Below are 12,147 nucleotides of genomic sequence, written 5' to 3'. Positions count from 1 at the left end.
TGTCCGCGACTAGAAATCTCAGAACGCAGGCCGTCACAAAAGATGTTGTGTGGATGAAGGTTGCTTTTCGTGATGCCAGACTGCTCGGCTTTTCTACAATGGGCAAGGGTGGTGAGTGGGAGAGACTATACGAGCTTCCCCCTGAGATTTGTCGCCATATATAGACGTTCTATGGTTGGGGATAGAGTCACACATCGAGGATTCCTTCTTGTGACCACCTACGAGGGAATAGCCACCCATCAAAAGTATTTGTATGACCCCACGGCTATTCGCCATATAAATCAACCGTTACAACATGTATCCTCATTAGGTACCGAAGTGGAAAGACTTGGCCAAGCCTGGTTTGAGGGGATACGCAGGGGAGTACAGAGACACAGGGGATGTATATATCGTACGATGTCGATTCGAATTCCTCCGACTGAGATACCCGAGTATGTTTTCGATCAGGCTGATTCGTGAAGATCTGATTGGATCTCAAATATCACCCCAAATCCGGCATAGAGGGGTTGGATGGTTGAATGATTCGGAGTTGATTGCAAACCTCGGTATACTTGACTACACGGTTCTCTTGTACAGTTCAATGCAGCTTATAGGTCACACCCATATACACAAATTTATGCAGTTGCAATGTGAGATTTCCCCGCGCGAGCCTATATTCCTCGGTCCGCTCGTTTTAACATGAGACCTAAAGTATTGTACTTCACGACTTGACAGATATTCATCGTCATAAAGGCTAACTATTGATAGAAGAATGAAATATATAAGATGGAGTAAAGTGATTTGATCTTAGTAGAAACCATTTCCATTCGAAGATCTTTCAAATATATGTCTACAAAGTTATTCTCATTGCGTTGATATAGAGATGACATCACTCCCTATGTCTAGTACCAAGGATGCCACGCCATTTAACTCCTTATTACAAGCCTCAGCGTATCAGCAGATAATTTGTGGGCTACTAGGACTAGCAACGTATCTAGCGTTGGTATCTTCACTACGATTCCGACGACAGAAGACACTCCACAAGAGATATAGCTCCTATGGAACGAGGCAATCCATGCGCAGCATGACCGATCAAGATGCCTGGACAATTCAAAAGATAATAATGCAGACCGAGTTTCCCTTTATTGTGCTTAAGTCACTGCAGTTTGCCCTTTTTCGTGTATGCGAAGCTCATACGAGTATATTACTGGACACTAACACGGGCAGACATATGGCATTCCAACCATATCCACCTTACTCCTGAAGACATCACAGTTATCAGACTCTGCAACGTCATTCAAACGATATGCCGACACAGGCACACTGATCGGCGAATTCATGGCGTTCGACCCACGCTCCGAGCGAGCGCAGACAGCAATAGCCCGAACCAACTTTCTGCACAAGGGCTACCGAGCGAGCGGCAAGATCGACGAAGCCGACATGTTATACACACTAAGTCTATTCGCCATCGAGCCAATTTGGTTCGTGAAACAATTAGAGTGGCGCGAGATGACTAAAATGGAACGTTGCGCTGTCGGGACATACTGGAAGAGTCTCGGTGATGCGCTGGGAATCAGGTATGACTCCTTGCCCTCTGGAAAGACTGGCTTCCAAGATGGGATTCACTGGCTGGAGGAGATTGGTGCATGGAGTGAGCAGTACGAACTCCAGCACATGAAGCCACACCCTCGCAATAAGGAGATTGCGAAAAAGACGATTGACGTGCTGGTGTATAATGTGCCAAACTTCTTGAAGCCGTTGGGTGGATACTTCGTGTCATATCTCATGGGAGATCGACTGCGAGCCGCGATGATGTATGTATTTTGGCTCATCACCACACATGTAGAGCCTAATGGGTTCGCTTTCTAGGATGGAAGAACCACCAGCATTCTTTAGTAGCATACTCGCCTTGATATTCAAGCTCCGCCAACTATACCTGCGATACCTGTCACTCCCACGCCCAAACTTCATGCGCTTGGACGTGTTCACTGATAAACCGAACAAACACGGCCGCAACTGGGTGTTGATATACGAAGGTGCTCCGTTCTACGTGCAGCCCACAATTTTGAACCGCTGGGGGCCGATGGCGTGGTTTAAGTGGGCGCTTGGGCAACCTTTGCCTGGTGATGACGGCGACAAGTATTACCCACAAGGGTATCAGACCTGTGATCTAGGACCGACGTATTTTGAGGGCAAAGGGTACAAGGAATTGGAGGGTTTCAAGGAGACACTGCGTCAACAGCGGATGGGACAGTGTCCATTTCCATGATGTTGCACTGCTGCAGTGAACCCCTTTGATGATGTTGACCATGATATAAAGTTGCAGACTGTGAGAGTGCCCATAGTGGATTATGGCCATTCCTTTCTGAAGAATCAAGACATTGCGATAATGAAGAGCACAGCATTAAGCCAATATAATCAGAAATCTAAAATTATCGAGCGTTCAAGTCAATTAGTGCGCATGGAGACAGAGTACAAACATAAGATAATAATCGCATATCGGGTATCTTTTAAAATAGCCAAGAAAAAGCGTTGGAGATGGATGACATGATCGGGTATAGAGGTTTATCATTGACCATCCTGTCTGATGGAAATAAAATGTGAACGCAATGACAAAAAGGTATGCAGCCCAGAATCGCATAGTACAAGTCGCTAAGCCCAAAGAGTGAAATAATAGCCTGTGTCAATCGAAGAAATGAAGGGACGAATTCAGAATGAAAGGCATCAAAAAGGGGTATTGTGCAAATGTATGAACAAGCAAGAAAAAAATTGAATCGTCCCGCCGGGAGACGAGGGCAACAAATGGAATCACGTACTTGAATCAGCAGAGATAGATGGCGTAGGAGATAGTGTTCCAATAGATGGCGATTCAACAAATGACAATTCGGAGGCCTCCACAGGAGAAAAGACGGCGTTATAGTCGGTTGAAGGACTCAAAAGACCACGGCCGCTCTCACCAATTTCGCCCAACTCTTCAGGTGCTAGAACTCGGCCACCCAGCTCAACGTCTTGAACATGGACATTGTACTCAAGGGCCCGCTGTCCTTCCTTGATGAGTTCCTCCGTCCATCCTAGACAGCGCTTGAGGCTTTGATTCATTCTCTGGCTGTCCACCAGCACCTCCTGATGTCGCGCCAAGTCAAGCATGACGCGTTTCTCATCATTGACACGGTGCTTGGCATCATGCTCGGCCAGCGAGCTCGGACTCAGGATGCTTTCATCCGCAGTTGAATCCTCGTCGCTGATGTCGGACATATCATCATGTGACCGGTTGGAAATCTCGCTTTCACCCTCATCCAGCTCACTCGTTACTGATAATGCCGGTCCAGAGAATGAACGGGTGGAAGGTGCCATTGATATCCGTCCCGAGCGGCTCAGTCGTCGGAACCGCCGAAGCTCCGCCTTCTGTTGCCGCATTTCGCGCTCCAGGGTACGATTTATGGCTAGCAGTGAAGAGTTGCTAATTTCCAAGTCCATGATCTTGCGCTCAGTGCGCGCGTTGAGAGCTGCCTCGCTCGGGCCGTCCGATTTTCCAGGACTGAGCGGTGCAGGAGGGTATGTATCAGTTGAGGCGGTGGATACATTGCTGAAGATGCGAGGGCGAAGGGTGGGTATCTGCTCCGACATCACGGGCGCTGCCCCTTCACTAAAATTGCTTCCGGATACGATGACTGGGCTTGCTCGCAGGCTATCTTGTGGATGATTGCCATGGCGACCTGAGTCGACGCTCGAGGACTTGGTATGTCGGATCGGTTGCGGTCGTGATTTCTCGCCGATTGTACTGGACGACGGCGAGCCAAGACGCGGGATAATCCCTAGACCACTCTCAGCACTGACAATATATGGTAACCTTAGATCTTCCGGAGGGTGTGGAGCCCCATCTGAAAGACCGGAAGAACTCAAGCGTGAGGAGGAAGATGCTGGTTTGCTGGCGGGCAGGGGGCGGGGAAGGCCACCCGATCGACGTTTGGCAGAAGTAGATGTAACATTCGATTGTTCCCCTAGGGGTTTTCGCTCTTCGTCTCCGTTTGCATATATGAAGCTCGAGGCTGGGGATGTTTTTCCCTGGGGCCTCGGACGAGCGGCATCTGGCGGCTCAGAAGGATGTGATGATCGTGCATCGGACGCATGAAAGAACAGCGGAGTTCCCGATGTCATATCTGAGAAGGAATTGGGACGTGATGGAGGTTGATTTTCCGCCGTCAACGTCTTCGCCCTCAGACTTCGGGATTGTTCCGGCTTGATCCCGCGAGCCGGGCTGCGGTCTCGACGGCCATAACCGATTGTTGACTGGGAGTAAGGTGTATGTGGGGAGGGAGACGGGGCAGGTGATATGGTTGTGGGGGAGTAGATAGCGCCATCTCGCCGGGTGGTTCGGGGACCAGATCGTGGAGTGACGTTGGCGCTTAGAAAGGTCGGGACCGCGGGGGAGTCGTCTTTGGAGGGGGTGGAATAGGGGTGATCGGATTGTGCGAGGCGGCGCGGAAATCCTGGACCTGAACCTGGACATGGACCTGGATTTGGACTTGCAAGCTTTGGTGTGAGGGGAGCCTTGTTGCTCCTATGGAATGCAGCGCTGAGCGTAGGTGTAAACGGTTTGGCGAGACTGCCATTGTTTTGTTTATCGTAGGTCATAGTTGCGGGGGGTGCAAGTCATGGCATTGCGAGGTGCCACAGTACATGAGCATGGTGGCACCGGCCAATAAAAAGAATCACCCGTCTGATTTTCGTTTGAACAGGGAATTTGTGGCCTGATGGAAGGGAAAGTCAAGAAAGTCGAGGAGAAAGTCGAGTGACGAAAACAATGCCACCCGATTGGGTTTAGGGCGCCGCTTCACCGCAACGTGGAATTCCTTACTTCAACGAACAAGGGCGTCGGACTATTGATATTGTGATCTTAGAGAACTTGTGAGACCTCTATTATCTCTGGGAATTGGTTCTACAAGGCCCTCGATTGACATGTCATTGCTAATATACCCAAAGGTAAAGAAAAATCCCCCCCCTATATCCTTCTCCCTAGATAACCCGCTTCTAATCCGAATCTGGCGGCTGTCAAGTGGAGACTTGAAAAACGGTGAGCCTGCAATGAAACAATAATTGTTGCATTCCGCACTAAGCTTGGGTCTGTGGAGAGCAGGAGGTCGGTGCTGTTCTGTCAAGAAGACTGACATATTGCATGCCTGAGGAAGAATAAAAAAGTCATTGAAAAAAAAGCCGCTTCTGTTTTGGATCTATTTCAGGAATACCAGCCTGTGATGGCGTCTTCCTTTTTCTGGAACTGTGGGGTATTAAGGGTGTTTCTTCCGAGGTGTCCTGCACCACTTCGCGAATTGTCTGTCTAGAGAGACAGAAATCCACATGCTCGTTGAATGTGCGATCATCTGCGATCTGTGGCCGTGTGCATATGGGACAATCCCACATCGGGGGTGCTTCAACCACCTCTGAGGCCGCAGAGGCCTCTGGCTCACGAACGACAGAAATATCGGGTGTTTCTTGACTCAGCTGCTCTAGGTCATTCATCTCGTCCTGGATTTCCTGGCGAGCCGCTGCCTCAAAAGCCTCCTCGGCACAAATTTCGTGATCTGTATTTATACCACAGGCCGATATAGGAGTGGACTCAGAAATAGATTCAGAGGCGGGTTTTGGTTGTGTGGCTATGCCGAAAAAGTTGATCCCAACCTTCTGAGTGCTGACCAAATTCGAGCAGCGAAGACCTAGAAGCCGTAGCTTCAGATTCGGAATATCTTTCTCAAGTTTGGCAAGCATGGGCAAAGCAAAGGAGTACAAGTCTTTTGCCAGAGAGACGGCACGAGATGGAGCTGTCTGTCGCGTGAGCACTTCGAAAGTATGCAGTTTGACTTTCAAGGCAAGCGTGCGGCCTTTGAACTGAGTCCGCGCCAGATCCTTTTCAAGCTCCTGCGCAGCCCACCAGAGTTTTGCTCGCAGTTCCTCCTTGTCTCCAATGTCATGAAACGTGGTCTCTGTACTGACACTTTTTCGTTCGTGGGTCTCAACAGGTTCGATTTTGGTCCGCCCAAGGCCGAGGTAGCACTGGGCCAGGAATTGGAAAGCCTTCTCTCCAAATAGCTTGGTCAATAAAGCGCGATGTGGGAAGATATCACCGCACTTCTTCACACCTATCGATTCCAGCTCTCGCTCGAATACTCGGCCAATTCCATTGACTTTACGGACCGACAGGTCACGCATGAATTCCATGATTGCCTCGCGTTCATTGGGGACTTGAAATTGCCCATTGGGCTTGTTGAGGTTGGAAGCAATCTTTGCGATCTTCGCATTAGCACCAATTCCGGCTGAAACGGACACCTTGGTTGTTTCCAATATCTCCGAACGCATCCGTCGAACAACCTCATCAGGCTCTAGGTGATTTTCGTCGCAGTATGCTGTGATATTCAAATAGGCTTCGTCTATACTCGCACTTTCGAAAAGAGGGTCATATTCGGCCATGATAGTGCGAATTTCCTTAGCCTTTGCGGCGTATTTGTCGTAGTTCTGAGGCAAAAGAACCAGCTGCGGGCAGAGCTTCTTCGCGACAAACGAAGCCATACCACTTCTAACGCCAAATTTCCTCGCCAGATAATTGCAGGTTGTCAGGACTCCCTTGCCCACCGCCATAGGCACTGTCTTCAACTCGGGCCGGTCAAGCTCCTCGACGGCGGCAAAGAACGCGTCACAATCCACATGAATGACATGTTGAGAAAGATCGCGGCTCAATTCTAGCTCAGCGAGGTATTCATCAGCACGTCGTAGCTCATTGCCCAAGTCTAGTCGTTCTAGCCGTGCCTTTTCTTTTAAGATTCGTTCGATTTTCAGCGTGAGATTCCGATCCCGATCTTGTTCGTGATTAAAGAATTTAGAGCCCTTGGAGGCATTGTAGATAATCTCCGATACCTGGAAACTCGAGTTCAGCTATAGCTCAATATAGATACAATCATTATGCGCACCTTTTGCTGATCCACCGAGTCTTGGCCCGCTTTGGTTAAAGAAGGACCGAGAAGCTGATATTTCAGAGTGCCAAAATCCCCATCAGGCGCCGACTCAGGTTGTGGATCACTGGCAGGCTTCTCCCCTGAGGACTCCATGTTTTCCAGCGTCCCATCGATGGCTGATGGATGAACATGAAGAGGTGAGAGCGCGGGATTCAATTTGACGCGGAGTCACGTGGACACGCGTTTCAATTTGCGCGAGCCTCTCAGCTACGTAGCCCAACGCTGAACATAATCCTCAGCCTCGTCGTCATGTGGATTCTTGATTCCACCGGTGATTTTCTAGAAGGTTGGATATTTAATCGAAAGGGATCGATCGGTCACTAAAACCTCACAGGGAAGCGTGTGTGGCTGCGCCCTGGAAAGAAGTATCTATTCGGTCGATTCTATCGAGATGGAGGTATGGCCTACTTCAGTTTGAGGATCACACAGTTTGACTGACCTCTTATTGAATAGTCCGCCATGCTGTCAACCACAATTCGATATCCCGCAAGCATATGACTATTGAAATATCACCAGTCAATCCGAGAGATGGGGTACGGTTGACTCCCCCGCGATGATATGCGTTCTCTGTCTAATTCTGACCCAGTTATCACCACGAGCGCGATCCAGTATCACTATAACCGATTTGGACTCGAAGAAGGGAACAGTTGTTGACGAAAGGAGAATCCAAGGAGAATGCAAGTTGGAGAAGAGCGATGAGCATGTCATCCAGCTCGCGAAATACCAGCATACGCTCCGGTGCGCATATCTGCTTATGATCTGATTGAATTCCAGCTGATGATCTTGATAGGATCAAATGGGAACCCGTGGTTCTAACCTTGTCAGCCTCTTCCAAGCAGGTGCGAGGTGAAGATCCTCTAGCCCATGTTCGCTCACGTCTAGAAGACCTCGACATTAAAACTATCATGGAATATATTGTCGACCACACAACACATGTGGTACAGCGCAAACGGAATACAGCCAAGGGTCTTCAGGCCCTCGTCAACGGGAAGTACATAGTAGATGATTCATATATCGATGCACTCGTCTACGCGGCTACCCCCAGTGATCTTGAGAACGTTGAGTCACTCTGTCCTCTCGAAACCGACTTCGAATTGGCGTGGCCCGATCCAAATCAACATCTTCCACCTCCCGGAAAAGAGCCAACCCAGCGCCCCGCCGCTGCTTTCGCTCCGAAGTCCGCACGTCTTAATGTCTTCGACGGATATACATTTATCTTCGGTGATCCAGCCCAGTTTGAAAATCTGCAAGGTCCAATCAACAATGGCCAAGGAAAGGCCCTTTTCTACCAGGTTGAAGATGGGGTCACAACTGCCGTAGATATCGTTCGGTTCATGAAAAAGGCAGCGGGAGGGAAAGGCGTGGGAAGTGAGCGGCACGGTTCCGGTGGTGTCGTTCTTGTTCGCTTTCGATCGAAAGGAGACCTCGAACAATGGTCTATTGACGTCGGTAATGAAGTTGCTCTAATGACGGACCAGCGCGTGATAGAGCAACGAGAGTTCCTTGACGCTATCCTGGGAAATGATGCATCACCCCTCTGTCGTGCCTTGCCCACGGAGGAGGGCTCTAGTCAGATCTCCGGATCTACACCAGCGGTTGAGGCTGAACAAACAAGCCAACGAGCAGTTTCTGTCGTGTCCGAATCGGTATCGCCCCCTGATCCTAAGCCTAGTCAGCCCTCAACAGGTCGGGCCAAGACCCCCCGTGTGCGTGCATACGTCAGTAAAATGAAAACCTTCGATGACGGATTTGACATGGAATCTGTCCCAGTCTATGCCCCCGAAGAAGAGGACATCAATATCAACTCCACTCAGACCATGGATGTCGAAACTCAAGTACCGTCCCAAGCAACCCAGTCCCTGGATACAGTGAAGGAAGAGCCCGAGGAGGATACGGTCGCTGTTCTTCTTCCGGGCGCCCGTACAATGAAACGTCGTCGTGCAGAGATGACTCGCCATCACCCAGAGGGTGAGGCCGTAGCCCCCGAAACGGAGGCCCCGAAACGCAAGCGACCTAAACTCGACGTGCTCGAGGCCGCGCGAAAGCACCGAGAAGATGAAGAGCAACAACGCAAGGCCGAGAAAGACTCACATCCAGCCGACTTAGGTGATGTAGATGTGGACCAATTGAGGAATCTGGCTATTGTGGAAGAAATGGAGATTCCCGTCCGGATTGTACCAGCGCGCGAAGATAAAACCTCGGACCGATGGGACGACCAATGGAATGGGCGCAAGAACTTCAAGAAATTCCGGCGAAAAGGCGAGCCGCGTAGTCGAGCTCGCATCCAGACGGTAATCGTTCCCCTAGAAGAAGTAACCCGCAAAGACTATGGAATCGGCGATCACTATTGGGCCGGCAATTCCACCGAGACGACTTCTCGAATCGAGCCTGAAGCTCCGGACTCTGATGATCGTCGCGATGAAAATTTCCCATCACGCTCCGAGCTGACAGCGACTGCACGCACGTCGCCTGAACCAACTCCAAACCCAACTCCACCTAGGCGCCCGAAGAGGGCCCGCGAGGAGCGCGATTCGGACAGCGATGATGGCCTTCGTTTCCGTTTCAGGCGTAAGCGTTAGCTTCCACTCTTTTTTTTCCCCTTTGCAATGGTTTTGTAGCGTCTATTCTGCATCGATACCCTTTCATTCCTTTACTGATCTGTGCGTTGTGTATGTCTATAAGCAAATAATGTCAGAGCTGAATCACAACCCCTTTGGATTATCTCTGTCATGTTTCTCATTGCCCGGAAGACGGCATCACTATAGGGCCAAGGGAACTCTGGATATAGTTGTAAATCAATCAAGCATGTATACTGCAACCTCCGATCGGTTCTAATCATGTTCATGTTATGTTCGTTCCTTAAATCCCAATATCAAGTGTTCCAACAGTCAAAAGGTCTGTGTCGCGCAACGTCTCTCCTCTTTACATTTAACCTCCTCCCCTTAAATACATCATCACTTGCTTCCTCTATCTATGTAATTTGCGTCTCTTGATTTCTTTAGTTAGATTCTCTGTTCCTTTTCATCTTCTTCTCATCTCTTCACTTTCGACCGGGCTTATCTCTCTCCCCACCAATCCCATTCAACTTGCCTCATCAAGCTGCCCAACAGCCTGATCAGCGAACCCCTCCATTTCTGTAATTTGTTCCCTTTATTTGTGAATTTGATCCGCTGAGATCTACCGTCTGGAGCGAGACTGGACATCGGGCCCGTGCGGCTTTGATATCAACGGTCAACCGCAGCTGTGAGGTGAGTATGGTGCATATGCATAGCGCCGGCATGACCTGTTTGCTGACTGACGTATGCCAAAACTCTAGTTATCAGACTGTATTTTCTCTTCTGAAGAAGAGTAAGTCGCACAAATGACCTCCAACTATCCTAATCATGTCCCATCATCATCCCTACCGCCCCTCATGATCTCCGCAATTTCTCCTCCCCAGCCAGTGTCAGTCAGTTTGGTAGCCAGTGCGCCCGTTGCACTTCCTGCAAGCGTAGGGGAATCAAACTGCAGCACCAGTACAAAGATTCTTTCCCGGGACATCAGTGCAAACCGCACCTCCAGCCTTATTTCTGTCATTGAGGACCAATCTCATCTCCCCGCAGAAGTCCCCGCATTGTCTATGTCAGCCCCGACCCAGTCGGGGATCCAATTTGTGAACCTCCCAGTTGAGATCCATGAGATTATTCTGGATCATATATTTGGCAAAAGAGCCTCGGCTGGTAATCATACAGCATATGGTAAATCTTCTGCCCAGAACTGGAGTAAGGCTCTCCATCATCCGCGGCGCAAGGCCCTTTCCAACCTAGCCTTGACTTGCCGGGTATGGACTAGACTTGTTCAAAGCCGAATCTACCGCCATAGTGAGTTTTATCTGACTGAGAATTTAAATTTCACAGAGATTGTTCTGATAACTAACTTTTTACATAGTCAGAATCAAGGGTAGCAGAGATGAATTGGCCACCTGTGTGCGGTGGTTCAAGAGAAACCCGCGTTTGATTCCTTACGTCTGTCATATTGAAATTTGGATGCCTATCTGGGGAGATCGAGCTCCCCAGCTTAATATTTCTCGCTCGAATGCGGAGCAACATGCCGCTCAGAGAGCCGCGGGACCTGTTGTACCCATGCAGTGGAATCATGACCATCAGGGAAATGATATGTTTTATTATCACCGTGCAACCAACAACGCTTCTTTGGAGGAAATCTTCGGGCTTGTTCGACGCTTTTTCCCCACCGCCCGCGTTCTCACTCTGGATGGTGGCCACTGCAAAAACCCGCCCATGGTCCGACATTTCCGCCATAGTCGTGGCATGTACAGTCTGCAGGCTCTCATTCAACGGCGTCTACCCGTTCTTGAACACATACAGACATTTATCATGATGCACGTCTTCACTCGTCCTCCAGCTACAATCCGACACATTAATCTCAGCCTGGAGGGATTCTACAACAATGATAGTCTGCTGGGTAGGCTTTCTGGACCTCAAAACTCGCTTCCTCCAATCTGCAGCCTGCTTGGCGAAACAGCTCCACGTTTAGAGTCTTTTACCTACACTGGTCGTGTTTGTTGGTACTTCTTTGAGAGATTGAAGCAAGGGGCAACAGCAATGGGTTCTTATTCTCGGCTCAGGTCATTGGACCTTGTAGTCAAGGCGTGCTGCCACAATAAGAAGGTCGACAGATCGCATCACTGGTCGCAGATGAGCCAGGGAATAGGCGGAATTACCAGCCTTGTGTTTATTCGTGCGTTTGAGGCAATGGTGGTCAAGGCAATCGAGTGTCTACCTGTACTCCCTGCCCTGGAGTATTTGCGGATCCGTTTCATCGACCTCGACTCAAGATGTCCGCCTCTGAACCCTTATTTCCAACTTGTCAATAATGAGTGCACGGGCCTGTGGAGTGAAGACATTCTGAAAGCTTTGCGCGTGAACCGACCATCGGCCTCATTTCTCGCACTTACAGATGGACTAGCCGCAGAGTACAGTGACCAGCAAATTGTAGGTGCCATGATGCCCCGAGCTCGCCCCCTGGGGATCCAAGTGAACACGTACAGTCTTCTTGCCGACAGCTCCAGCCCTTACTAGGCTCACAGCTTGCCTTGGTCTTTTCTTGAGCGTTCTGACCTTTTTTCATCTTTTCCTCTCATGATCCAGCATAATACCCCTTC

The 12,147-nt window shown here is 49.7% G+C and overlaps 5 protein-coding genes across 5 annotated transcripts; 3 read left to right on the top strand and 2 right to left on the bottom strand.

The window, feature by feature from the left end:
- Nucleotides 1-1,054: 1,054 nt before the first annotated feature.
- Nucleotides 1,055-2,248, top strand: PEX2_081570 (uncharacterized protein; the record flags this gene model as incomplete). The annotated part of the gene is made up of 3 exons (XM_016745427.1): nucleotides 1,055-1,159; nucleotides 1,207-1,793; nucleotides 1,849-2,248. The coding sequence occupies 3 exons, from the start codon at nucleotides 1,055-1,057 to the stop codon at nucleotides 2,246-2,248; spliced, it is 1,092 nt and encodes a 363-aa protein (XP_016602175.1).
- A 539-nt stretch (nucleotides 2,249-2,787) lies between these two features.
- On the bottom strand, nucleotides 2,788-4,614 carry PEX2_081560 (uncharacterized protein; the record flags this gene model as incomplete). Its single annotated transcript, XM_016745426.1, has 1 exon — nucleotides 2,788-4,614. The coding sequence occupies one exon, from the start codon at nucleotides 4,612-4,614 to the stop codon at nucleotides 2,788-2,790; it is 1,827 nt and encodes a 608-aa protein (XP_016602174.1).
- A 564-nt stretch (nucleotides 4,615-5,178) lies between these two features.
- PEX2_081550 (Y-family DNA polymerase) lies at nucleotides 5,179-7,079 on the bottom strand (the record flags this gene model as incomplete). Its single annotated transcript, XM_016745425.1, has 2 exons — nucleotides 5,179-6,888; nucleotides 6,942-7,079. The coding sequence occupies 2 exons, from the start codon at nucleotides 7,077-7,079 to the stop codon at nucleotides 5,179-5,181; spliced, it is 1,848 nt and encodes a 615-aa protein (XP_016602173.1).
- Nucleotides 7,080-7,235: 156 nt separating this feature from the next.
- On the top strand, nucleotides 7,236-9,565 carry PEX2_081540 (DNA damage response protein RcaA; the record flags this gene model as incomplete). The annotated part of the gene is made up of 5 exons (XM_016745424.1): nucleotides 7,236-7,257; nucleotides 7,321-7,383; nucleotides 7,440-7,519; nucleotides 7,573-7,724; nucleotides 7,777-9,565. The coding sequence occupies 5 exons, from the start codon at nucleotides 7,236-7,238 to the stop codon at nucleotides 9,563-9,565; spliced, it is 2,106 nt and encodes a 701-aa protein (XP_016602172.1).
- A 782-nt stretch (nucleotides 9,566-10,347) lies between these two features.
- PEX2_081530 (uncharacterized protein) lies at nucleotides 10,348-12,064 on the top strand (the record flags this gene model as incomplete). Its single annotated transcript, XM_016745423.1, has 2 exons — nucleotides 10,348-10,846; nucleotides 10,914-12,064. The coding sequence occupies 2 exons, from the start codon at nucleotides 10,348-10,350 to the stop codon at nucleotides 12,062-12,064; spliced, it is 1,650 nt and encodes a 549-aa protein (XP_016602171.1).
- Nucleotides 12,065-12,147: the final 83 nt, after the last annotated feature.

This window comes from Penicillium expansum (genome assembly GCF_000769745.1).
Source record: "Penicillium expansum strain MD-8 chromosome Unknown contig273, whole genome shotgun sequence".
Lineage (NCBI taxonomy): Eukaryota > Fungi > Ascomycota > Eurotiomycetes > Eurotiales > Aspergillaceae > Penicillium > Penicillium expansum.
The sequence above is the reverse complement of the archived record's forward strand: the minus strand, read 5'-3'. Positions and strand labels throughout refer to the sequence as shown.